The 27,306-nt window shown below is 49.3% G+C and overlaps 2 protein-coding genes across 7 annotated transcripts in view; one reads left to right on the forward strand and one right to left on the reverse strand.

Annotated features, from left to right (window-relative positions):
• Positions 1-15,917, reverse strand: part of POLE (DNA polymerase epsilon, catalytic subunit) — a 55,363-nt gene extending 39,446 nt beyond the window's left edge. For 5 of the 6 annotated variants that reach the window (XM_082417165.1, XM_082417163.1, XM_082417167.1 and 2 more), the window contains exons 1-16: positions 15,763-15,917; positions 10,733-10,874; positions 10,209-10,289; positions 9,735-9,779; positions 9,489-9,581; positions 9,024-9,178; positions 6,721-6,862; positions 6,514-6,594; positions 5,670-5,777; positions 5,239-5,349; positions 4,879-4,964; positions 4,574-4,693; positions 2,894-3,026; positions 2,687-2,800; positions 2,364-2,576; positions 1,985-2,092 (exon numbers count right to left, since the gene is read on the reverse strand). In XM_082417165.1, coding sequence (XP_082273291.1) covers positions 1,985-2,092; positions 2,364-2,576; positions 2,687-2,800; positions 2,894-3,026; positions 4,574-4,693; positions 4,879-4,964; positions 5,239-5,349; positions 5,670-5,777; positions 6,514-6,594; positions 6,721-6,862; positions 9,024-9,178; positions 9,489-9,581; positions 9,735-9,779; positions 10,209-10,289; positions 10,733-10,874; positions 15,763-15,824 — 1,794 coding nt within the window. In that variant the 5' untranslated portion in view covers positions 15,825-15,917. Of the gene's footprint in view, positions 1-1,984; positions 2,093-2,363; positions 2,577-2,686; positions 2,801-2,893; positions 3,027-4,573; positions 4,694-4,878; positions 4,965-5,238; positions 5,350-5,669; positions 5,778-6,513; positions 6,595-6,720; positions 6,863-9,023; positions 9,179-9,488; positions 9,582-9,734; positions 9,780-10,208; positions 10,290-10,732; positions 10,875-14,931; positions 15,189-15,762 lie in introns of those variants that run through there. The other variant, XM_082417164.1, reaches the window with a different exon arrangement.
• Positions 15,918-16,019: 102 nt separating this feature from the next.
• On the forward strand, positions 16,020-25,904 carry PXMP2 (peroxisomal membrane protein 2). The gene is made up of 5 exons (XM_082417197.1): positions 16,020-16,280; positions 18,001-18,117; positions 19,626-19,788; positions 22,902-23,021; positions 25,544-25,904. The coding sequence occupies exons 1-5, from the start codon at positions 16,159-16,161 to the stop codon at positions 25,790-25,792; spliced, it is 771 nt and encodes a 256-aa protein (XP_082273323.1). The 5' UTR covers positions 16,020-16,158; the 3' UTR covers positions 25,793-25,904.
• Positions 25,905-27,306: the final 1,402 nt, after the last annotated feature.

Raw genomic sequence — 27,306 nt, forward strand, 5'->3', positions numbered from 1 at the left:
GTATGTACTTATTTGATAAGTTCATTTTATCCAAAATGTATGCAACACTAAAATTTGAGAACTACTGTATTTAGGAGTTATTCTAATATTCATTAGATAATTTAATTTAATACACTGGCATTCTTAGACAAGCTGGCTAAAAAAAAAAACCTTTAGATCTGGGGTCGGCAAACCTCTGTGAAGGACCAGATAATAAATACTTCAGGTTTTGTGGCCACAGTCTATCACATATTTTTTTTTACAACATTTAAAAATATGAACACCATTCTTAGCTTGCTGACTGTACAAAAACAGGCCTTATGGGCTATAGTTTGCCAATCTCTAAACATTCAAGTATAAACTGGAAAACATCTAAATTATGCAAAAATTAACCAGAAGAAAAACATTAATCAGAAGGGTAGCCATCTTTTATGAAATACATTAACTTTGGTAAAGTCACATTAGAAAATCACTTGAATGCAAAATTGCCCTTAGTATTAAAAAGTTCCTTAAAACCCTCCAAAGGAGTCAAACTCAAACTAGTAAGGAAAAAATGACTAAAAGGAATATCTATCAAGTAGAACAGGAAATACCAGAAACATAATACTTATTGTTTCTAACAATCTCAGGCAAATGAGCCATTCGGAGAACAATCCCCCATCCATCTCTGTGCTAAGGCAAGCTCTGAAATGCTGCTCTGGAGGGAAGATGAGACGACCCAAGTAAGGGGCGGAAGGCTGGGATGACACCTGGACAGGCCAGACGTCGCTGTGAGCCCCCAGCTGACCCCTCCCACCAGCTGTCATCATATCACTGCCCGGATGATCACTCAGGAACAAAAAGGTGAACCTGCTGCCCTTCCCCTAAAGACCCTGGGCCACCCTATAGAGGAGTTTCAGGGACTTTGGAGACAGCTACGAAGACGTGCTACCTGTCACCCAGAAAGAGTTCACATCCAGATTCACTAAGGTGTCTGGAGTCCCTCCAGTTAGCATACCTTAAGCCTCACTCCTCACTCATTTCATTGGTTCTTGGACGTGAAAGTAGTCTCTTTTGGGAACTCCCTGGCGGTCCAGTGGTGAGGACCCAGTGCTCTCACTCCCAGGGGCCTGGGTTTGACCCCTGGTCGTCTGGGAACTAAGATCCCGCCTGCTGCGCCCACCCCCACACCAGCCCCGCAAAAAAGAAAGTAGTAATTTTGTTCAAGTTGTTCTTTAACTCCTATTTGTTATTCAGCCCAGACTCTCTTCTTCCCAAGTTGGTTCATGGAGAGTTCCCAAAGTACATGACAGCTGCAGCTGACAAGAGCTGCACAGTACTTCATAGTTTGCAGAGCATGTGCACACGTTCTTCTTTGAATTTTGCCTGGTGAATCTGTTACAAGGCGTTTCTTGAAATCAATCCTAGAACTGGTAAGAACTGCAAAGTACTGAAGTAGTTGAATATGTTAAAGTGTTGAGCAGGACCTGACAGAGACCCAAGATGTGCCGCATCCAAAGGAACAGGACAGCAAAGTGGGAGGTGCCTAGGGCCTCCAGTCATGTGACGCACTTTGCATATGGCGTTTTCTAACCATTATGTGATGGACTTTACAGTCACTGTATTCTGCCCTGTAATTTGTAGGAACTCCTACCATCATTTTTTAAAGTCTCTTGACAATAAAAAGTAAAAATCCTCCAACGGCTCCTCACTGCCTACAAAATACAGTTCAGGTGAACTGGCACGAAACCCTTCACTTGCCTTCCTCGCTCCCACATCACACCACTTTGTCCCGAAAGCCTTCGCCATCTCTATGAAATTCTCCCACCTCACCAAGTCGAGTCACTCACTGCGAGCACCACGCTCTCCTGTCCTAACTAGACCGGACCAGGCCCCGTGTCCTCTGTCTCGGCGCCCAAGCGCCACCACACAATAGGTGCACAATAAACATGCCGATGAAAGAAGCCAATGTGCAAGGCGAGGCGTGTAAGCAGACCGTCCCCCCTCCAGCCCCCCCGCGCGTTACCTCTTGGAAGTTGGTGACCTGCTCCATGGGCACCTTCTCCTCTTCCTCGATGGCGTGACGCATGGTCTTCTCCACCCGCTGCAGCAGGAAGTCAAAGGCAGCAGGATTCTAACACAAACAACCGAGAGGCCGTGAGTAAGAGAGGAAAATGCCCTCGCACCAAGCAACCTGCCTCAGGTGGGACGCTACAATGAGAACGCTCCAGGAGCCAAGTGCTCGCCCTACAGCACCCTAAACAGCAGGCCAGACAAAGGACGGCTGGCGAGGGGCACACGGGGCGAGGGCTTTATTTCAGCCCTTGTGGGCTGGGTCCCTCCTGGGTCCACCCACAGCTCTGGCGGGAAGAGGCCCAGTTTCAGGAGCCTCGGGGGGGGCGCACCATCCGGAACCGGCAGGGGATATCGCTGCGGAACACGCCCGACTCCAGGGCTTCCACGTGGCCACCCACGTAGGTCTCGGCGTCCAGCACGTGGCCATCTTCTGTCAGCTTGCTGAACTCTGGCTCCTGCTTGTTGGGGAAGACGATGTTGGCGTGGAAGGCCTGTACCATCAGCAAGGCCTCACACAGCGTCCCGGAGCCCTTCCGCAGCACCTACGGGGGAAACGCCAGGCTTCCAGCCAAACAGCAAAATCCAATGGCTGCGTCCCCATCAGCGGCCTGGGACCACCCCTGGCAGGCAGCGGGCCGGGAGAGGCACTGACCTCGTCAGGCTCCATGGGGATAATGGTGCACAGGGCGAATATGAAGGGGTGGACGTACTTCATGTACAGGTAGTACGTGGCCACCGCGTCTGACACCGAGTAGGTGGCCAGCGTCTAAGGACAGAGTATCAGAGAGTAAGGTCAGTGAGGCGCCCAGCAGGCCACCACCCCCAGCCGAAGGGCAACTCAGCGAGGCAGTTCACGTGCCTGGGGCTGCTCAGTGGCCATCCGGCACATGTCCTCGGGGTCCAGTTCCACGGGGTCATAGCCCAGCTTGGCTTTGGCAGCTGCTTTGAGGTTGTGGCTGCCCACGGGAAGGTAACTGTCCCTCTTCACCCACCTGGGAATGAGAAAGAGAGCAAAAGCCAGAGATGATTCTGAGACGAAGCCCAGGAACCTGTGAGAGGCTGCAAAGCTGGACACACCACAGGAAGATGCAGGGTCCTGATGGGTATCCCAAACATCTCCAAGGCATCACGTGGTGCAGGCCCCTTGTGAAAAGCTTTCACCCGGATCCAGTCAATTTCAGACAAACCCACAAACAAGGAGATGCCAGAGCCAGTCCTACAGCCCCGCGGCCTTCCTCTCAGCCTCACAGAGAAATACAAAGGTGAGCAGGCAGGAACCTGCACCCTCTGGCCTTCTGGATCCCTCCACAGCTTGTCCCCTCTACAGGTGCCACCAGGCTCTGCCCGGCTCTGCCCCGCTCTCCCCGCCCCTCACACCCTGTTGTCAAACTCCCCTCATCCTCCTGCACCATCCCTTCAGCACAGAAACGCTCCAGGCCACCTCGTGCCCATCGCCACCTCTTCCCCACGACACACACCGCTGTCTCTCTAGGGCCCCCGTCTTCTTGCTGGCAGCACCCAATCTCACCTTCCTTGGCCAGGCCCCATCGCCACCTCTTCCCCACGACACACACCGCTGTCTCTCTAGGGCCCCCGTCTTCTTGCTGGCAGCACCCAACCTCACCTTCCTTGGCCCCCCTGCGCTGCGGGCCATCCTCTCCCTCAGAAATGCCCCGCTGGGGCCTCCCCGGCACTGCTGCCTCCACTGAGGGTGCCCGCTTCTCTTTTACTTCTCTTCTTGAGAATCTATCAACTATCACTTTTTTTTCTTTTTACCACATCATGGTGCCCCACAGTCTCCAGGCCCTCCACGTGGGTAGGGCTCCCAGGCCTGCTTCCACTCGGAACCCGAGCTCTGTCCTATTCCCCCATGAGCCCACCCCAAGCCCTGAGAACCAGAGCTTCCCACGCCTCCTGCACCTGCCCCCAAATCTACAGATCCCCAAGTCCTCGGCTCTCAAATACCTCTAGTCCAGCCCTCTTCACTCCTGTGCACGTTATGACCCGGCCTGCCCCTTCAATCCACAGGCCATAACATCAGGGCTAAAGAGAAAATGCATCAATGGCTCCCCATGACCACCAAGATAAAACCCCCTCTCCACCAGGCACAGAAAGCCCACGAGACCCCCTTCCACTCCAGCCTTGCCTCTCAGCACTCTGGGCCACCTTGCACACTTGTCCTCGCCTGGACACCAGGCACGAGCCTGACTACCACACCCAACCTCGTGTGGGAAGCCAGGCGCCTCCACGAGCTCCCACAGCGCCGGGCCTCACTCTACCAGGTCTTTCTTTCTGGTCTGGTTTCCACACCCTGAGGACCAGTGCTCAGCATGTGTTTGCTGACTGAATGAATGATGAACAAATGATGAAAGACACATCCCGGGACCTGGGCAGAGCCGGCAGCCACTGTCCTCTCAGGTGATGGGAGCTACTTCTTGTGGACAGGACCAGCGTGTGCGAGAAGGGAACCTTGGACCTCACTCACAGAAAGCCCTCATGAGACACTGTGACCAGCCGCCAGGTGAGCTGTGGGGCCTACCTGAGACAGTCCATGTGGATGCATTGGGGTGCTTTGTACTCCCCCTGGCTGTCCTTCTGGAACCCAATCTCCTGGTACATGCTCAGTCCATGGACCGCTGCTCTGGCCTCCACAAACGGCCTAATGACGAGAGGATGGACAAGCACATGGGGCAGTGAGTCTCTAGTTCCTACAGAGACAGGGAAGACTGCCCCCAGGGGATGCCTCACACGATCTCCTCTCAAACGGAGTGAGGAGCCCACCCGTGCCACCCAGCGGTGCTCCTCCTCCCCCTCCCTCCCCTCCCCTCCCCTTTTCTGACTCACCAGTCGAAAAAGTCCCCATTATAGGTGACCATGATGTTGGGTTTGGTCTCCTGGATGTGTTCGAACCATCTTTGGATTAGATGAACCTGAATTCAACAAATCTTAGCGGTCAGAGGGTTGCTTTTACTCTCCTTCAAGCGATTTCCAGGCAGCTCTCCAAAGCTGAGGAGCAGCAACCTCACATGAGCCTGTTATTTCCAACCCAACGGGGCCTCCAGGTGAACGAGGACCAGCCACTGGGGACTGAGTCCAGCTACTGCTATGATGAAAGGAATGCCGAGGGCTAAGAGGGTCACCAGGCCCGCCTCCCCTTCCCACTCTACCCCAAACATCAGGCAGTTTCCCAAGTGACACCTCTACCTCATCAGGCGCATTGAAGACATAGAAGGGCCCTTCATATTCTGGCTTGGGGGTGAATTCGAAATCTTCTATATCTTCTGAGACAATCTCCCTGTTGGTGATGAGGTAGCCCTGGGAAGTGCATTAGCAGTTAGTATGAGTTAGAGACACAAAGCCAAAGACACACCTCTCACACGCAGCCCAGAGACTCTCGCTACAAAATCTCTGCAGCAACTTGAAGCGCCCTGGCTTTCCCAAGAAGAGACACGCGACCTAATCCTCAGATTTGCCTGGAAGGCAGAGCGTGGCTGGATGTCAGAACAGGTTCTGTGGACTCCACTCACTCATTATTCACAAAAACAGTACTAACCAAGGGTGGACACTGTTCTGGTTTGGGGACCAGCTATGGTCCTTGTTCACAGAGAGCTTACATCCCAGAAGGCACCACTCACCTGACCATCAATCATATAGGAAATCATCATAATCTGATCAGTCTCAGCATCGGGAAACTTGAGGGGCAGTTTGGTCGTCTCAATGTCAAATGCTAAAACCACAGGGTCCTGAAGGGACAAAATGTAGCATTAAGTCGGCCACAAACCAAGCTGAGCTCTGGAGACCCTGTGGTCCTCTTGACACCCACCACCTCCACCTCTACTGCCAGTTACTAAAAGCAGGAGTCAAGCTGCTGTGGGGAAAGGTTCAGGAGGAAGTGGGGCTGGCATCTTGGGGATGAAGGACCTATGTCCAGAATACCATGATGATATGAAAACTTAAGCGTATGAAAAAATGCTAGAGTAGCTGTTCACAGGAGAAGTCTAGAATTACAGAACACGTGAGTCTCAAAGCTCTTTAAAATGCACCACTCATTTTGTCCTTTATGACAACCCTGACAGGAGATTATGATACAGAACTGACAACTTCACCTTGGATGTGAGAAAACAGAGTATAGACTTTCCCAAGATCACAAAGCTGTCCCCAAACCAGTTATGAATCCATTTTTCAACGTATCACTTTACTATTAACCACCCAAAATGGAAGTCAGAGCTTTCCCTCAAATGTTCCGATCCAGCCTAGCTCAAATACTGACGTCACGTGATGATGTATGTGTGCAAAGTGAAATTATACTGTCAGGTCAAAAACTGATGGAAAAAACAATTAGCCCATAATTCTTTTAAGAAGGTATTTGAGGAAAAAGAAGCAAACAAATCTTTGAATCAAATTCACCTTTCAGCGCAGAATTCACTCTCCAAAAACAACTGGAAAGTTTAGGATGGAAGAAAGGCAAGTGGTACTTACGGGTCGTTCAACAAGGTCATCGCGGCGGGCAATTTCCACTGGAAAGGCACTTCCTCGGTACCGGACATTGTACCAGTGAGCCTGCAAGACGTGTGGTGCATTAACTAAAGACTTCTACGTCTGTCCAAGGAAGTCAACTCTATGGATCTATCCTTCAATATCACCTCCTGGCTATCAGGAACTGCCCACATGCAACAGCCCACTCACCACATGGATCTTCAGGTCGATGGAGAGGCGGATGTGGTAGGGCACGTCGTACTCTCGCATGTCCACAATGTTGTCCAATTGGTCAGCAATCTTCTTAGAGGCTTCCTCTTCATCAGTAATCACACTGCCCCCTCGTAGAACACTGCAAAATAAAGACAGCAGCTCTTTCAACTATGCTCCGCTAGGGGCTGGAGTGGGGAAGACCAGTGTCCATACAATGAAAACACTAAAGTTTTACAAGGTGGCTGAGATGATCAGGACAGGCCCTTCGTAAGGAATGACCTTGGATGACCCCCACCCCAAGCAGCAGGCCACAGACACAAGGAAGTTCAGTATACTTAGGACATTCATTTTATAGGATATAAGTTACACCCCATTTAAAAGAGCAAAGAAAGGAAACTGTTACCTGGGAGGCATGTCTACAGATGTGACCCACCCTCACTGAGCTTATTTCTTCATCAAGAAAAAGAGGATGACAGTAAGAGGCCCACCCTGCAAGAGCGTCATGAGGTACTAGCCACAAAGCTGTCGGCATGGTGAAGTGACAGGTAAACAGTGACTATTTCTGTATCATAATTATTCTTACCATATCCAAGAGGGAATCACTGTCACTAGAATATTCACTCCAATATTAGCCCACTAAGCTTCCAAATACCGAATGGACTATTAAGGGGGGAAAGAAAGGCAATGGGTTTTAGAGAAGGCAGGCCTCTGGGGACTTGGCCTCTGGTTACAACTTGCAATATTCTGAAAAGTAATTAATGGGCCACTGTTGGGGGGTAGTGTGCAGAAATGCTCAGGGTCCCAAACTGATCTACTTTTGTCAGAGAATACAATTAGTTCTTCTGAAGTCATCTTAACTTTTTGTGTGCCTTTTTTTAAAATTGAAGTAGAGCTGATTTACAATGTTGTGTTAATTTCTGCAGTACAGCAAAGTGATTCAGTTATACATATATAAACATTCTTTTAAAAATTCTTTTCCATTATTATTTATCACAGGATATTAAATATAGCTCCCTATGCTATACAGTAGGCCTTATTGTTTACGTATTCTATATATAATAGTTTGCATCTGCTAGCCCCAAACTCCCAATCCATCCCTCCCCCCCACCTCCCCCTTGGCAACCACAAGTTTGTTCTGTATGTCCATGAGTCTGTTTTTGTTTCATAGATAAGTTCATTTGTGTCATATTTTAGATTCCAAATTATAAGTGATATATAGTATTTTCTTTCTCTTTCTGACTTACTTCACTTAGTATGATAATCTCTAAGTCCATCCATACAGCTGCAAATGGCATTATTCTATTCTTTTTATGGCTGAGTAGTATTCCACTGTATATATGTACCACATCTTCTTTATCCATTCATCTGTCGATGGACATTTAGGTTGTTTCCATGTCTTGGCCATTGTGAATAGTGCTGCTATGAACATAGGGGTGCATGTATCTTTTGGAATTATGGTTTTGTCCAGATATATGACCAGGAGTGGGATGGCTGGGTCACATGGCACTCTATTTTTTAGTTTTTAGAGAAACCTCCATATTGTTCTCCATAATGACTGCACCAATTTACATTCCTACCAACAGTGTAGGAGGGTTCCCTTTTCTCCACACTCTCTCCAGCATTTGTTATTTGTAGACTTTTTAATGATGGCCATTCTGACTGGTGTGAGGTGGTACCTCACTGTAGTTTTGATTTGCATTTCTCTAATAGAGATGTTGAGCATCTTTTCATGTGCCTGTTGGCCATCTGTGTGTGGAAGTCACCATAACTTTTAATTAGCCAAGATTTCTTCTTAACCTCTTACCCTGTTTCTTATTACTGTTGCTGTCTAAATTTTTAATGAACAGTGTTTGTTGTTCTATATTTAAATTTCTCTGTATAATACCCAGGGATCTCTGAAGAAGATGTGCTATGTAAATCTAGGTATTTAATAAAATTTGCAGACATCTTAACACTTACTAAAAACCATGAAAACAGACTGTGTTAAGATGGTGGGATTAGAAATCTAAAATGTCTACTGTTACAGCAACTCAATTTGGAGCCACAAATCTACCCTCTATGTAAGAAAAGAGGAACAGCTAAAATACAACCTGGGAATCCACCATTTCTTTAACACAAAGGGAACATATAAGAAAGTCTACCTAATTGCTCAAAACTGTTTCCACATTGAATGGAGCCAATCATTAAGGTAATTTTATTGCTGAGTTTTCCCACCTCCTACCCATCTTGTAAACTTAGGAAAAACGGGCCACAGTCCTTGTGGACTGACTGGCTGCTCTGCTTATGTGAATGAAGCTTACCTGGTGAGCATAGCCGTATAGGCATCACTGGCGTGGCCCTGCTCCCGGTTTTTCTTCACAGCAGGGGAGATCTCCTTCCTCACTTTGACAAGGTCCTCCACGGTGTTGAAGGACAGCTTAATGTAATTTCGTTTCAAACCAACCAAGTGATTTGGCTACAGAGTGAAGAGATGGTGCTCATGAGTTCAAAGAGAAAAAAAATACTATATTGGGGAGAGAAAGTAAGGCAAGACGATTCAAAGGTAAATAAATGATTTGAAGAGTTGGCAACTCCAAAGCACCTTGTTCAACTCTGCATGTGGCACTAACTATGCCACTAGAGTTCTCTAAGAGGATACAGGGACAGTCACCAAAGCCCATCATCTATACTGTCCCACAGGTGCGGAACTTGTCCTCTTCCCATCTCACCCCATGGGCAGGGTGGACCCGGCCTCATTTACCCTGAAAGGGCTGGGTGATACTCACCAAGTCCAGATCCTCTTTAGGGACAGTCTCTACTTTAGCAATTTTACCCTGAAACTTCTTAGAGAGAAAAGACGAAACTTCTCGCTCACAACCCTAAATCAGGATCAGAATGAAAGGACTTCCCATTAGTAAAGTCTATTTCCTTCCTTGCTTATTTCTCTTGAAGCCTCTTTATTTCCAGTTTTGAATCCCCCCACAAAACGAGGCACAGGTCGTTTGACCTGATGCCATGAACCACAGACTTACCTTTCTGGTTGCAATGTAGAAATATGGCTTATAGGGCAAGGCCACCTGCAAGAGTCACAACCCATTCAGGGGTGATGAGAAAGAAAAAAGGAAGAAAAATGAAGACAGGCTGTTTGCTGTTATACCCTGATATAGCCTAGCCTAGATCCAATGCATCCTTGACTTTGACATATCTTAAGAGAGACAGTGCAATAGAAAATTAGGACCTGCACATATCACAGGAGCAAGAGTCTAAGAGACACAATGCTGCTCATCTTTCAGTCTTTCTGAGCTAGCTTCTCTTAGGACATCTTAAGTGGTGACTAATGTGGCTCCAAGGGGCCCATGGCCCTAAAGGGCTTCAGGTAGCTGCACACCGCAGGTCTCCCAATCCCTCTCCTCACAGTTGCAGAGATAAAAGGACACTTGTCATTTTGAGCCCAGCTATGCCTCATTACTGAGTGGTTGTTAGCTTCCTGGATGTCAAGGGCTTACCTTAAATCTGCTCCCATCATCTTGAATAAAGTAGTAATCCACTGCACTAACTAAGCGTTTATCTTCATCTAAAATCTCCGTCTACATGAGAAACAGTCAACATGGGCACAAAGTTATCCTCTACACAGCACAAGAGCCTTTTCCTCCTTCTCTGGGAAACTGAGCACTTTAAAAACAAAATCTTCCTCTACCTTGCATAAACACTACTGGCCCCACTCACAAGAACCGCATCCTAACAGCCTCCAAATGGGAATTTCTCTATTTCCCCCTCATCTTTGAAAGCTTTATTCTTATGGGTAACAAGGATGCCCCTTACCTCAGTCTTCCCAGTGGCCTCTTTACGACCCAAAGAAGTTAGAGCGGAAAGCAGGAGAGCTACAAACAATCCCATCTCTACCTGTATCGCCCAGACAACAGGTTCCCGCTAGGTGTCACCTACTCTTCAGACAAGGGCTATGCCGCAAGGGGTGCGGCCACCCTCCTGAATGGAAAGAGGAAGATGGAGGAAAAGCACAGGTGCTTACAGGGTGCATGTTGATAAGCCAGCCTGTCTTCTCACCAGGCTCCTTGAGTCTCTCAAAACCAAACCGCAGATCCATCTTATCTGTCCACTGACTGCGCTCCAGGCGCTTGAGTGCCGAGACAGAGGTAGAGGGGCCATCGTCCCTGAGTGAAAGGAGAGAAACGCGGTCTCCGCTGATCATGACACGATCTACTCCCGCAGCCCTCAGTCTGCCTGGTGTAAGAATTTCGTTTGTGACATGGTAGTAGCACCCCTGAAAAACCTCACGTTTGGCAAAAGAGCTCATTAAGGAAACAGGACTCAGGAAAAAGACGACTGCGGCGGAGCCCTCAAAACCTGTTTACCTGTGTAACCAGAACACTGATAAAAACAACAGTCTGGGCTGGACACTGCTGCCTCATGGGATATTAAAAATGCACAAAGTCCAATACTGCAATCCTGAGCATTTATCCCAAAGAAAAGTCGCGCTCATACAAAAAACTTGCATGTGAATGTTCATTGCAGCTTTGTTCATTACAGACAAAAAGTGGAAACAACCCAGATATTCTTCAACAGGTGAATAGTTAACCCCTGTTATATCCTTCCCGTGGAATACAATTCATTGACAACAAACTCACTGACACAGGCAATAACCTGGATGGGTCTCAAGGGAGTTATGCTGAGTGAAAAAGCCAACTCCCCCGAATTGCATATTTTATTCCACTTATATGGCATTCTTAAAATAACAGTTAGAGATGGAGAACAGATTAGTAGCTGCCATGAATGGGGGAAGGGAGGTGGCTGTGGCTATAAGAAGGTAGCACGAGGGATCCTTGGGACAGAACTGTTCTGCGTCTTGATTGTGGTAGTGGTGGTCATGAATACACAAACTGTACAAAACTAAATACACACACACACAAATGAGTGTACATGCACTGTTGTATCATGTCAATTTCCTGGTTGTGACACTGCACTCTAGTTACATCAGATGTTACCACTGGGGGAAACTGGGTTAAGGGATCTCTGTGTAATTTCTTACAACTGCATAAGAATCTACCACTATCTCAAAATAAAAAGTTGTTTCTTTGTTTATTTATTTTTTAAATGTTAGTTCCCAAATTTAGTTTGTTTCTTGGAAAATGCAATTAACGGTATCTACCACACAGGATTTTCATGACCATTAGAGACAATGAATGTAAAAGCACTTTGAAAAATGCCAAGTTGGCAGCACAGTATTATGTATGAAAAAAAGAATGACCAATGGAGTGGAGTCTAGTTCTACCAAAAAGGAGCAGTGATGATTAAATCACATGATGCACATGATGTGAGGACAGGATTCTTTGTAGCGAGTGGGTGCCTGATAAAGTATGTGTGATATTTACTAAAGATCAATAGAAACAGAGGGGAATATCCGTTTTTTCTCATCTACAAGGTAAAATTCTGTAATGTCAGAGTTATTTGAAATAACTTGAATGAACTAATTCACCTGTGTTTTCAAGTCATGTAATTTGAGTTGGAAAAATACTGACTGAACACTTTTCAGGTACCACCCTGTGCAAGGCACATGGAAATAACGCACAGTACTCCTACACACACTGAGGTGGCTGCAGCACATCTGGGAAAGCGCATTTCACACTAGCAAAGTGCAACAAGGAGGTCTGCAGTGCCTGAGTGTATAGAGACAGCAGTGACCCAGGCTAGGCCATTTCCTCTTTTACCTGGTTTATAAACATTGAAAGGTAGCTTTAATTTCTATACAGCAAAGTCATTAGCCATGTTTTTACAGAGCTGTTTGTTTTAAATGCACAACATGAGAGGAGGGGTCCTGGTTTATGACTGCTGAGCACATGAGAAAAGTGTAGCCTGCCACCCGAGATGGGAGGGAGGCCCTGGTGCAGGCGCTCAGATGAAATTTTCTTCCAACAGAGCCAACAGTGCACACGTCTGTGCAACACTCCAGCCAAGAGCTCTTTCCTTCCCTACTGCGGATTCCAACCCCCTTGCCTAGGGAAAATTGCAAATGAACCAATATAATCTCCACATTTTACTGACATTCTCCTGTTTACCAACTACATATGAGCAAACTGGGGTTACAGAAACTCACCTGTTGTGGCAGAATAAACTGTACCTTAAAAACACGATATATCTTCTGGGACACCTGAGTCTAGATGTCAGCAGAACCACATAGGGATAAAGGTGGGGATATAATATTGTTCTGTGTGAGAGGAACTATCTCAACTGACAAGGGAAATCACTTCTCAGCTCAGTACATCTGCTTCAAACTTGCCAAGCCTTTCTCTGGTTAGGATTTTGTAAATAACTCTTCATACAGATTTGATCATAAACCTTAAATTAAGTACTTGATGAAGACTTTCCACCAACAGAACTATCCAAAACTGTTCTGATTCCAGAGGTTGGGATAATCCCAAATTGTTCACAATCTTTAACTCCACAGGTGTGATCCCATCTAGATTGACCAGAGTAATTATGGTTTATCTATCTTCAAAACAGAACAATTATTTTATTAGCATTCCAACTTAAAACACAAATGCTAGGGCTTCCCTGGTGGAGCAGTGGTTAAGAATCGGCCTGCTAATGCAGGGGACATGGGTTCGAGCCCTGGTCCGGGAAGAGCCCAAGTGCCGTGGAACAACTAAGCCCGTGCACCACAACTACTGAGCCCTCGTGCCACAACTACTGAAGCCCGCGTGCCTAAAGCCCGTGCTCCGCAACAAGAGAAGCCACCGCAATGAGAAGCCTGCGCACTGCAACAAAGAGTAGCCTCTGCTCTCTGCAACTAGAGAAAAGCCCATGTGTAGCAACAAAGACCCAACGCAGCCCCCCCCAAAAAAAAAAAAAAAAAAAAAAGCTAGTCTCTTCTTTAAACTGCAGTTCCGAGATTCTGGACCCTGTATATTTTTGGCAGAAGGGCTATTTATTAGTTAAGCCAACCATATTCTGCACTCCTCAAAAATGTACAGTTAAGAATCGATATCCCTTGCCTTTCTTTTTTTTATTTTTTATTTTATTTATTTCTGGTTGCATTGGGTCTTCACTGCTGTGTGCGGGCTTTCTCTAGTTGTGGCAGGCAAGGGCTTCTCATTGCGGTGGTTTCTCTTGTAGGCAGCACGGGCTCTAGCTGCGCAGGCTTCAGTAGTTGTGGCACGAGGGCTCAGTAGTTGTGGCTCACGGGCTTAGTTGCTCTGTGGCATGCGGGATCTTCCTGGACCAGGGCTCGAACCCATGTCCCCTGCATTGGCAGGCGGATTCTTAACCATTGCACCACCAGGGAAGTCCTGGCTTTTTGTCTTAATGTAAATAAATGAGCTACTTTATAAACTAATGAGCAGAGAAAAATATGTATGCGTCTAGAGTGGTGCAGTCTAAGAAAGGAAGCAGTCTAAGAAAGCTAAATATACAAAATAGAGACCAGATTTAAAAAAAAAAAAAAAAAAAAGATCTAACTAAGCCTGTGCAGAATTCATGTCTTTAATTACTGTAACACATTTCACTAGTTATTAACTTGTAAACAGAAGTGGTCAGAGAGTTGCTTAAGAAAAACTCCTTTGCCTGAAGGTAGTCTATCACCTCCACTTGAAGAACAGAATGACCTATTTCAAGATTAGGATCCTTATTTTTCACAAAAGATTACAGCCACCTGTTGTAGGCAGGATAATTGACAACCCGACCCCTCCAGATGTCTATGTCCTAATGCAAGGAACCTGTGTTATCCTACATGACGAAAGGGAGTCTGCAGGTGTGATTACGTTCAGGATTTTGAGATGGGGATTATCTGGGTGGGCTCACTGCAATCATAAAGGGAGGGTCCTTACGCGAGGGAGCCAGAAATCAGAGCGAGAGACTGGAGATCTGATAGTGTTGCTTTTGAAGGTGGAGAAAGAAGCCTCTACGAGCTACAAAGGGCAAGAGAACAGATTCTCCCCTCAAGCCTTCAGAACGAAAGAAGCCCTGTCCCATCTTGAGTTTTAGGACTTCTGACCTGAGAATACACTGGTACAGTGTAAGCCACTAAGCGGTCGTCTGTTACGGCAGCAGTGGGAAACCAACACACCACCACACGGTATGGCATTAAAATCTCTGGATCCACCTTCAATCAAAACCGCAGAAAAACTGTATTCCAGGCCCTGCTAGAGAACACAGGTAACTTCAGTCTGAGGCCCAGATCTCTACCCAGTCAAGACTGAATGGAGTGCTACTTACGGAGGATTGCTCCCGGGAGTGCGGCGCTCTGCACTAGTAATACGTTCCTCCAAATACCCTGGGTTCTATCTTGGCATCAAGTGAGTTGGATTAAGTGGACTCGAAAACTGCTCACTTGGACCATACCGCCTCTCAAAACTTTTCTCAGGAGCCGCATAACTCACTTTTTACCCCGTGATAGTACAAAACCCGAACGACAAAGGCAACCGTAACAAAGACAACCACCGTTACTGAGCGCTTACGACAGGACCGACACTGTCCGAGCGCTGCGCCCGAAGTCCAAAGCGGCTCTTCCTACTCGGCAGCGGCGCCACACCGCGCTCAGGGCCGCCGGGCCCGCGCCAGGCAGCGGGCGGGACCGGGAGGCCGACGCTGCGCGCCTCCACCGCCGCGACTCGAGCACACAATGCGCCGACCGTAGCGCGCGCCCAGGGCTTGGGCGCCGACCCGAGGTTAGGCTACACCGCCTCGGCGCGCTCCTGGCGTGGCCCGGGGCTTCTCCCCCGAGGAGAACGCGCCCGCAGCGCAGCCCCGCACGAGCCCCGCTCCGGCGCGTCCCTCCCCACGGCCCCGCCCCAGAGACGCCCAGTCCCCGCTGAGCCGCCGCCGGGCCGCTCACCGAGGGGCCCGGACACGGCGCCGACAAGGCGGCACCACCGGGACGAGGGGCGGCGGCGGAAAGACGCCCGACTCTCAACCGAGAGCCCACGTCGGGCGGCCGTGGGGAGCGCCCCAGGCGCTCTCGCCGCTGCTCGCGGAAGCCCCGCGCGCTGAGGAGGGGGCGCTCCCGCGCCGCCCGCCCCCCGCCCGGGAGGCCGGGCCACCCCTCACCGGCTAGCGTCGCCGTCCGAGCCCGGCTCCGCGCGCCGCCGCCCGCTGTTCCTCAGAACCATAACGCCGTGCAGACGCCAACTCCGCCGCCGCAGCTTCCCTGTAAAAATTTGGCGCGCTCCAACCAACTCTCGCGAGAGACCGGAAGCTCTCCGCCGCCCAATCAGAAGGCTCGATGCGCCCCGCCCCGCCGAGCTCCAATCGCTGCCGTCGCCCGAGGGGGAGGTGGCCCGTTAGGGACTCTCGGAAAAGTGCGCGGAGGCGCACGCCGCGCACCGAGGGGTGTGTTCCGGGAGGCACTGCGGAACGCGGCGGGGCGGGAAATGTCCGGCCGTCCCCGCCCCTTGCGCTGCACCCGGAGCCCAGTGGGGTCGGTGTCCCCGGCCGGCGGAGGCAATGGCGCCGGCGGCGTCGAAGCTGAGGGCCGAGGCTGACCTCGGGGCATTCACACGGCGGGCGCTTGCCCAGTACCTGCGCCTCCTGCGGCTCTACCCGGTGCTCACCAAGGCGGCCACCAGGTCGACGCGGAGCGGCGGCGGAGGGGACGGGCCCGGGCGGGGGGCGGCCCGGAGCTCGGACGGCCCGGTGACCCAGCCCCATAGGTGCATCCAACGTGGGGGTTTGAGCGTGAAAGGCAAAATCCCGGTGCGTCAAAATGACCCTCCAGAGGCCTTAAATTAACCAGAAAGCTCAGCACGTGCCGTTCTGTATATTCGGTTCCGAACCGTAACTCTTAGACACCCTAAAATGTGGACCCAGGGACCAGACTAAAGGAGTGCACGAGCCGAAGGACCCTGCAGACCTCGGGGCCTCCAGCCCCTCTGCCCCGGAGGTGACGGCCGTCCGGGGTGAATGGGGCCCGGGGGAGAAGTCTGTCACCCGCCAGCGTGCGCGGCGTCCGCTGCTACCTTCCGGCTTGTTAGTACCTGCTCTTGTTTTGAGGACTAGAATGGGTTGAGGTGAACGCCTTTAGGAAGTGCGCGGGAAGCCTGGACGGGGTAGGAGGTGTTAAGGCTTGTTTTCTTTGGCAGCTTTGCATGTGGGAGAAAGCTGACACAGCGCCCTCCGTGCTCCGGTTAGGTCGGCCCTTTGATTTGGAGTACTGAGCTTTTTGTGAGACATCCCCCCTTCATTACTTTCAATTAATAGACTTTATAAGCTTGTCCCCTTTTATTAATTCAGCCTTTCATACATGTGCACAGCTGCTTCCTGTGTGGGGAGCATTAGCAGTGATTAAGATAAGTAAGTTCCTACCCTGATGGAGCTTGTATTCTAGTAAAGAACTAGACAAAAAGCAGATAAATGTATAACACAGATAAAGTGGCCAGGGCAGTTTTTATCTGAGGAGGTGACATTTAAATGGAGGCCTGAGGAAGGAGGGAGCAAAAAAAGAAAGCAGAGGGCAGAGGGCACGGCAGGTGCAAAGGTCCTGAGGGAGGAGCTAGCTAATAATGGTGGGTCTGTGTCCCTGGAGAACATGAACAGTGAGCAAGGGGGAGGATGAGGAAGAAGAAGCCAAGGATCAGATCAAGAGGCCCCTTATTGTCCCTTCTAAGAATTTTCGATTTTACAGCTTAGAGAGCTTCTCAGAACGCAGCTATAGACCAAGCCTTTGAGCAACTGGGCCTGTCTCCACCTTTTTATTTCAAAATTGTATTGTGATAATTGTAGATTCACATGCAGTTGTAAGAAATAATACAGGGAGATCCCTTGTATACTTTTCCCAGTTTTCCTCATTGGCAACATTCTGTAAAACTGTAGTACAGTGTCACAACAAGGAGACTGGCATGGATACAGCCCATAGGTCATATTCAGATTCCCCCAGCTTTCCTTGTACTCGTCCATGAGTGAGTGTGTGTTTAATTCCATGCAGTTTTATCACATGTATAGGTTTGTGTATCCACCACCATAGTCAAAATACAGAAAAGTTTCATCATAAGGATCCCTCCTGTTGCCCTTTTATAACCACACATGGTAACCTTTTGCAGAATTATAGGATAATATCACAATCAGGATATGACACTGATACCACCCGCCAGTTGGAAATCTAACTGTGCTCCTGTGTGTGTATATTACATTCTGCCGTCTCCACCTTTTCATGTAGGGACCTCACATTTCGGCTGCTCTGATAAGGGTTCATCTCTACCCATCCCCAGCATGTTCTTAGAACCGCCATGCTAATTATGTGCAAGAACAGATGCCCTCCTGCACGTTTTCTGAATACCTCTCTGTCCACAGTGGCGTTTTGTCAGCACTTGGGAACTTCCTGGCCCAGCTGATTGAGAAGAAGCAGGAAAAAGAAAACTGCTCTCAAAAGCTAGATGTCAGAGGGCCTCTCAGATATGCCATTTACGGGTGAGTTCCATAAAGGGGCTGGTTTACCCAGTAGCAGGCTAAGTGCGACAAAGCTAGGATATCAAGACCTGGAATTATCTACCTCAGAAAAACAATTTTTTAAAAAGCATCGAAGTCATCGTGGGAGAAAGTCAGAATGGTGGATAACATTAGCTTCACTTATTTTATAGTTTCATTTGCTTTTTGTTTTGAATTGCATGGGTGAGGGTGGCCATCGTAATTGGATTGAGAAACCTGAGGGCAGATAGCTCACCTGAACCTAAAATCAGACTTCAAGACCCAAAGACCCTGAAAGAGGAAAACAGACTCAAATATGGCCAGTTAGTTTCTGTTGTTATTTTCATAGCATAAACATACAGAAAAGAAATACATATCCTGAAAATGGTCATTTCTGAACCACTTTTTGAATTGCAAAAGCACAGAGATTCAGGAGTTTTACCTATTAAATCCACCCTGAGTTCTCTGGCCAACAATAGTGTTTGTATAGATGGATTATTTTGAAGTCTTTTGCAACAAGAGTGATTTTTTTTCAGTTCAAAATTCACAAATAAGATTTTTGTATTTGTAAGCATGCTAACTTGAGTTATCTCAGCTTTTTCCATAATGTCCTAAATCCCCCCAGAGAGGGGGAGTGTATCAGAATCACCTGGGAGGTCATCCAATCACAATTTTCCATCCTCAAGACTTCCGTTCTCTTCCTCCTGAGAAGCCCTGCCCTGGGCCACTTAACATTCTATGAAAGGGTAGGGAAAGACAGGGGAGAACTGCTTGTTTAAAGACTTTTCACTGTCGAGCTGGGAGGCCCCTGGGCCCTTGCCCATCTTTTGATTCTGGGCTTTATGAAGCCTCAGGTCTGTTGTCCCTGTAGACGTGGTGGCTGGGTTCAGTTCTCTCCTGAGTACTCTGTGCTCCTTGCAATGAATAATCCTAATACAGACAAGCCAGTGCACAGCACCAGGTTTCAGCCCTGATAATGATCCAAGAGAGATTGATGACAAGCTCTGACACCAGGGTTGCTTCCATTATTTACCGAGCACCTTCTCTGAGCCAGGCCCTGTTCTAGGCACTGCAGACATAGCAGTGGACAGACAGACACGATCCAGTCTTGTGGCGTTTACCTTCTAGGGGTGAAGAGAGGGCACTATATAACTAAGCAAATGAGACCATGACAGTCAGTGATCAGTGCTCTGAAGAAAATGAAACAGGGCCTGGAGTTGAGAGTGGCTGGGATGGTGGTGGGTTCATTATTCAGGACAGTCGGAAGGAACTCTCCAAGCCGACGTGTTGAGAAGGAGCCAGCCATGTGACAACTGGGGTCAGGAACGAGCCTGGTCTGTCAGAGGCAAAAAAGAATGCTTGGAGAGGATTCATAGAAAGTGTATTTTCTAGAAGGGCCACACAGACCTGTGTGGTCAGTGCTGAGGGACTCAGGGTTTAGGGTCTGGGGTTTGGGGGTGAAGCTGGCCCCAAGATGCGTGTGTCCAGCTCAACCCCACCGCGGGCCTCAGGTTCTTTTTCACAGGGCTGCTGGGTCACTTCTTCTACCTCTTCATGGAGCACTGGATCCCTCCCGAGGCCCCCTTGGCAGGCGTCACGAGGCTCCTTCTGGACCGCCTCCTCTTCGCACCCGCCTTCCTGTCATTGTTCTTCCTCATCATGAACTTCCTGGAGGTTGGTCTCTGCCATAGACTCATGCAGGCCAGCTCTTCTCTGGCACAGGGATGCTGTGGTTGGAATTCAGAGTGTCTGTGAACTTTACACTCAAACTGAAGTTTCACCTTGTCCTCTGTGAACGTCAGAAGCAAAGCACAGTCGTATTAGCAGCACCTGTTGGCCTGCAGTGGCAGTCCCAGAGAGTGGGCTGTCACACGTCCATTGTCACAGTTATAGCCCAGAGTATCAGTGATGCTTATCACTCCTTACACCTGCTGGCAAGTCTCAGCACTGAATGTGTTAGTAAAGAAGCATATATACTGGTCTGTCATAAAATTTTTTCTGAATATTTTGATAGCTGTACTTCAGTATAATTGGTTTCTTTGTAATCCCACATATTTTATTTTATACATTACAAAACATGATTCTGAGAAGTGGGTCCATGGGCTTCGCCAGAGTGCCAGAGAGATCCATGGCACAGAAGTTCCAGCCCCCTAGTGGCCTTGCAGAAGCCTGTGCTCACTCAGGGTCTGGACATCACAAGTGCTCTGAAGAGGCTGACTTACCAGCGTAGACTTAACATCACAACGGAAGACTTGGGAGGTGTGTTTGCCCAACCTCACTCCACTAACTGGCTCCCTCACCATCCCCTCTCCACCTCCGTGCCCGAGACGTGTCATGTTCTGCTCTGAAAGTAATTCGTTCAACCCATCACAGCAGGTGAACGCTTCTCACTTGGGTTTTATTTTGAAACCTCACGTCAAGTTCTTATTAGTAAGGAGAACACCCATGCTGTCTAAAGTGACCCTGGTGGGCGGTAGAAAAGATGTTTAAACTTCACTGTGATTGCTAATAAGTCCCTGATAGTAAAAAGAAATATTTGGGAAGTCCTTAGGAAATCAGAGGTAGGAGAAAGTAGAGGGTGCCCATATTAGGAGTGAGGGTACCACAGCAGTTTCTCCCTTTTTTTCCTTCCAAATAGGAAGGGAGTATATTTCCATTAAAAAACAAAAACATTTGCCTCTAAGTATATGGCAAATGTTACCAAAGTGCATAAAGTCCCCACCACATCATGAGACATGTGGGACCACACTATCCATACGGCACACACACTGCAGGTGCTTCTGCATCCAGCATTCTGTGATCCAGAGGTCGTGTTACAGACTACAGACCGTTCCACCCACCGTATGCCTGTGCCTTTTGTGTAAGGATTCCCGCTTAGTTAATTCCTAGAATTGTGGTCCAACCAAGGCTGTCGTTTTCTGTCCTCCCTGCAGTGGTGCAGAATGATAGCATTAGCAGACATTTACTGAGCACTTGCCTTGTTCCAAGCTCCGCATCCAGTGCTTCAGGCCTTTGAGCCTCCCATCAACCCCACCTGACAGTTGAGGAAGCTGAGGCCTTCAGTTATTTGCAGGGTAAACACTGGCCTGAGGTCATGTAACGAGTCCGTGAGTCAGGATTCAGACACAGGTTCTGTGACTCTTGAGAGCTCCTAACCCTTGTGGCTCTTCCCTCTGTGTGAAGTTTGTTTTCCTACACTTTTTTTTTTTTAATTAATTATTTAATTTATTTATTTTTGGCTGCGTTGGGTCTTCGTTGCGGTGCGCGGGCTTCTCATTGTGGTGGCTTCTCGTTGTGGAGCACGGGCTCTAGGCACGCAGGCTCAGTAGTTGCGGCATGCGGGCTTCAGTAGTTGTGGCTTGCGTGCTCTAGAGCGCAGGCTCAGTAGTTGTGGCGCATGGGCTTAGTTGCTCCACAGCATGTGGGATCTTCCCGGACCAGGGCTCGAACCCGTGTCCTCTGCATTGGCAGGTGGATTCTTAACCACTGTGCCACCAGGGAAGTCCCAGGTGTTTGTCTTTTAACTTCATATAAAGTTAAATTGTTTGTATAAGTTATATAAATAAAGGGTGTTATGGTGTCTTTCTCCATACAGGAGTTTAAAAAATTCATGCATTCAAATCTGTCATTCTTTTCCTTTGTAGGCTTCCTTAAAGGAAGATAATGGAAATATTCTCCTATATTTTCTCCTTCTACTCTTGTGATTTTATTTTGTACATTTTTTTTAAATTTTTATTTATTTATTTATGGCTGTGTTGGGTCTTCGTTGCTGCGCGAGGGCTTTCTCTAGTTGTGGCAAGCGGGGGCCACTCTTCATCGCGGTGCGTGGGCCTCTCACTATCGCGGCCTCTCTTGTTGTGGGGCACAGGCTCCAGACGCGCAGGCTCAGTAATTGTGGCTCACGGGCCCAGCTGCTCCGCGGCATGTGGGATCTTCCCAGACCAGGGCTCGAACCCATGTCCCCTGTACCGGCAGGCAGACTCTCAACCACTGCGCCACCAGGGAAGCCCTATTTTGTACATTTTGATAGGCCCAAAGATAATAGAAATATTCTCCTATACTTTCCTCTAGTATTATGTGTTTGTTTTTTAATATAGTGGGAGATATACTTCCGTCTTAGTTTTTTCCACTTAGATAGCAAACTGTCTCATTACCATTTATTGAACAGTCCCCAGTATAGTAAAATGTTAACTTTATCATATTCCAATTCCCATGTGTACAGGCCATTATCTGGACTCTTTGTTCTTTTGCTGGATTCTATTCATTTCCAAATTTCCATGTTTTGGTTTGTTTTTGGCTGTTGCTACTAGACTTTTTAATTGCCATAATTTTACAGCATTTTAAAAAATTTCTAGTAAGGTAAGCCTTCCTTTCTTATTCTTTTTCAGGATGGCTATTCTTATGCATTTATCCTTCCAGATGACATTTAGAATCAATTTATTGGGGTCTGTTTTTTAAAAGCTCCTGACAACTTTTGATTGGAAATGCATCAGCTTTGGAGATTATTTTGGAAAGCACTGACAGCTGAGCCAGCAGCAGAGCAGTTCTGGTGCCCAGACCCGCAGCGTGGATCCCACCGTCGTCAGCTCAGCGCTCAGGGGTCGTGGGCAAAGGTCACGCACAGTGAGCTGCTCTGAGGATCTTCCTCCTGGACTGTCAGCTCCGTGCTGCCCCGCTTGTCCGTATAAACGGAACAAACTGCAGTTTTAAAGAAATCACGGTGTCAGTCTTTGGGGCCCCGGTACTGCTCACGGTCTGCGTTCCCCCCTGCATTCCCCCCTCTCCAGGGGACGGACGCGACCGCCTTCGCTGCCAAGATGAAGAGAGGATTCTGGCCGGCGCTGCAGATGAACTGGCGAGTCTGGACTCCAGTGCAGTTTATTAACGTCAACTACGTCCCTTTGCAGGTAAGGCCAGCCCGGCACCGCGGGGCCGGAGAGGGGCTTCGAGCTCCCCCAAAGCCCACCCCCGCCAGCCTTCTTTTTCTCGAGCCTCGGGGTCACCCCAAGTTCCGGATTCCTTCTGGGGCTTTCCTCTTCGCCCGGAATCGTTACCGTTCTGGATTCTGGCAGGCAAAGCGACATAGAAGGAGGGGCCTCCCAAGCGGGGTCCACACCGCGCCCCTTCGTCCCGGGCAGCGCTCGGCTTTCTAGGGCTGGATTGCAGCCCGCGCCCACGCAGCTGCGGGAGGGCAGCCTCACCTGCGGGGACGTCAGGGCCACACCGGGGCGGGGCGGGGGGCTCTGAGCCACACCGGGGCGGGGCGGGGGGGCTCTGAGCCGAGGGTCGGAGCGTCTGGGCGGGAACCTATGCGAGCTGGACCGCGGGCCGCAGGCGGACTGCGGTGAGGCCGCCCTCCGGTTTGCTGAAGGCCCCGCCAGTGTCCACTGTCTCCACACCAAGTACAGCCCATCTGTGTCCGGGTCCCAAGACCACTGCCGGGTGGACGGGCTCACGGCCTAGGTTTATGAGGGCCACGCAGCCGGGATGTACAACTGGATGCTGGGACTCCATTGCTGGCGCGCTGTGCTGCCTCCCTCCCTCCCCTGAGGGCCACACAGAGCAAGCCCTCACCCACCCGCAAAATGCAGGCACTCGGTGTTTCTGCCCAGGGTTTTACTGGGGGCTGGGCACATGGGCACTGCCCCCTGCACCAGAGTTCCCCACGCCCCCGGAGGAAAGGCGGGAACCGCATGAGATCCAAGTTCCCAGACACCAGCTGAGCACCAGCCTCTCAAACAGGCCTTTCCAGGGATTCCCAGGCCTCAGGCCTGCTGTGTTAACCCTTTTCTGCACACCATTTAAGTAACCTACCTGAAACTAGCTCATGCAGGCTGATTTCCATCCTGCTTTAGGGAGAGGAGAGAAAGAGACCTGGGGCAAGAGTCCCCTTGGGAAAGAGGTACCTTGCAAGGGTGGGAAGAGGGAGGGGACGGGCTTGGTAATCACACACACACACACACACACACACACACACACACACCCCCAAGGGGTAGCAGAAAACCAGAGGCAGTGATGGACAGCAATAGCTGATGTTGCAGGAAGTTAAAGCAAAATAAAAATCGGTCCATTTCCATTGGCTTTAAAAATGGCCTTCGCAAGAGCAACTTCAGTGTCTCGATGTGGCTGAAGCCAGATGGCTGAGAACTGATGAGTGGGTGGGGAGGTAGAAGATAAACTACAAGTCTAAAAAAGTCTCTCGGACGTTTGAGAAGCGGAGGGGAAAACGGCAGTTAGCAGTGGGCCAGGGGAGGAGAAGGCTTTGCAGCTAGGAGAAGAGTGGCCACGCTGCATGCAGGTGGCCCCCCGGGCTGCCCCAGTGCCGGGGGTGGGGGTGGGACGGCAGCGCAAGCAGAGAGGCACTTCAGGTGGAAGGCTCGCCTCCCCTGTGAGCACAGCAGAGAGAGGAGGTCCACTGTTCACTGGGGACCCTGGCCACACCTTGTCTTCCCTCTGGGAGGGGAGGGGTGGGGCAGGCTTGGGGGGATGGGTATTTTGAGGGGAGTAAAGAAGTGGTCACCTTGGTGCTGCGGAGGATAGGAGAGGAAGCTGATTGGAGACGGGGGAGCCAGGAGAGGCTGAAGACTCACGTGCAGGGGCCTGGGGCCTGAGGCAGGTGAGAAGGCAGGAGGATCTAGGTTTTTCCAGGGAGTGCAACTGAGGAGCCAGAAGGGAAGGAAACCAGGGCTATGCACTGTGGGTTCTAAGGCATATAGAAGATGAAATAAAGACATGAGAAGACAGAACGGCTGAGGACGTGGAGGGGTCTATGGAAGGGAAAGTAGAGAGGCTGGAAAATGGAATCCTTCTGACTAGCTTAGGGACAGGGCTGCAAGCTTGGGGTCAGAGACCTTCCTAAAAGGTGGTTGCAGGCGAGTGCTTAAGGGGCAGGGAGTTTATTCAACAAATATATATTGAGCACCTGCTGTATGCCCTGCTGCTCTAGACTCTGGGGCTACAGTGATTAATGAGGTAGACCAGACTGCTACTTTCATGGAGCTTACGTGCCCGGGAGACTCAGTAATTGACTAAAGGTGATTTCAGGTGGGAGTATGCCTGTCCGATCATAGAAGCAGGGTGATGGCATAGGATGGGTTAGAGTGAAGAGGAGGTCGTGGAGTTGTCAGGGAGGAGCCGGGTGAAGCCACCTGCATGCTGACTGGTCCTGGGGTGAGAGGCTGAACCACAGCTGAAGTGCTCGGCGAAGGAGTATTTTCCCTGCTGTCCCGTAAACGTCATCAGGCGGGGACTGTCCTCCTCACCCCTCTCTGCCGCGCCCCTAGCACAGTGCCTTGTACGCAGTAAAGGCTCAGCAAATACCGCAGTGGGTGCATGGACTGACCAGCGACTGAGCTCTGTCCTGGGGGGTGGGTGCCTGATAAGTGTGCCCAGGCCCTGCTCTTACTGCGGCCTGTGTTCTCTCCGGCAGTTCCGGGTGCTCTTTGCCAGCTTGGCGGCTCTGTTCTGGTACACCTACCTGGCCTCTCTGGGGGAGCGAAGACGACCGGGAGAGGTCCTCAGACACACTGACGTCGTGGGGGGAGGGGGGAGGGGGTGCGGGGTGAGAGAGCAGGGACAGCCCAGCCTGCCTCTAGATCATGTGATTCGAGACGACCCTAAAATGATGGACGGAGAAACAGAAATCTCTGAATGTCAGGATTCGTTTTTAAAAAGGTAGTCACTGCCCTCAGGTGGTGCTCCCCTAAGAAACGTAAACTACAGTAGAGATGATTTCACCGCTCACCTTGGGCTGAATTAGGATCACAATAAACTATAACGTAGCTTTTTCAGCGGTGATTTTAATTTCTCAGAATAATTGCTGTTGCTTTGAAAGAAATGGGTGATGAGGGCTGCCCTCAGATTTTTTAAAACGTTTAAAAAATTGTGGTAAAATATATCACAATACTACTGCTTAGCTACCTGGCCCCATAGGACAAGGGTCCCTCTAGACCAGGACTTGCCCTGACCTTCTGAGAGGCCCTGTATGCCACCCTTTCAGCTGGGTCTGCTCTCCTGTTGTTCATTTACATCAGCCCTCCCTCCCTGCTTTTTCATTCTTAGAACATTCCTTCCTGATTGTCTCCCATCCTTATTTCATGGATACAATATCCCTTGGGATCTTAATTATATATTTTTTGAATTTTTTTCTGTCTCGCGTGCTGTTTCTATTTTCTCAGGGTTTTTTTTTTTTTTCCCCTGTTTGATCTTTGTGTTACCCTATCAGCATTTCCTGAAATGTTTGTTGATCCTTTTCTTTCTCTTTTTTTTTTTTAAGATTTTTTTTTGAAGTGGAGCATTTTTAAAATCTTTATTGAATATGTTACAATATTGCTTCTGTTTTATGTTTTGGTTTTTTGGCTGAGAGGCATAGCTCCCTGACCAGGGATCAAACCCACACCCCCTGCATCGGAAGACAAAGTTCTTTGTTGTTGTCATTGTTGTGCCAGGTCTTAGTTGCAGCTCGCCAGCTCCTTAGTTGCGGCATGGGGGATCTAGTTCCCTGACCAGGGGTCAAACCCGGGCCCCCTGCATTGGGAGTGTGGAGTCTTAACTACTGTGCCACCAGGGAAGTCCCTGAAAGGCAAAGTCTTAACCACTGGACCGCCAGGGAAGTCCATGTTGATCTTTTTTTTCTTTTTTTAAATTTATTTATTTATTTACTTATTTATGGCTGCATTGAGTCTTCGTTGCGGTACATGGGCTTCTCATTGCAGTGGCTTCTCTTGTTGTGGAGCATGGGCTCTAGGCGCGTGGGCTTCAGTAGTTGTGGCTTGTGGGCTCTAGAGCACAGGCTCAGTGGTTGTGGCTTACGGGCCTAGTTGCTCCGCGGCATGTGGGATCTTCCTGGACCAGGGCTTGAACCTGTGTCCCCTGCATTGGCAGGTGGGTTCTTAACCATTGCGCCACCAGGGAAGCCCGGGACCCAGTTTTGTTGGGGATCACCCATTTTCAGTAACTGAGGTATTTTCTCCTGGGCTGGTCAGTTTACCCAGAGAGGAATCTTTTCATTTCTTGCCCAGGGTTGGGGGGTGGGGCAGGGAGCGTGGTGGCTGTAGGGGAGCATGGTATAAGCACAGTGGCCAACATTCTCGTGGCTAACTGGAGAAAAGGGGTTCGAGTGCTACTATTAGTATGCGAACTTCGTATAATTTCATCTTTATTACTGCAGCCCAGTCTCAGCTGTCAGGTGTT

Source organism: Balaenoptera physalus (genome assembly GCF_965194825.1).
Source record: "Balaenoptera physalus genome assembly, chromosome: 12".
Classification (NCBI taxonomy): Eukaryota; Metazoa; Chordata; class Mammalia; order Artiodactyla; family Balaenopteridae; genus Balaenoptera; species Balaenoptera physalus.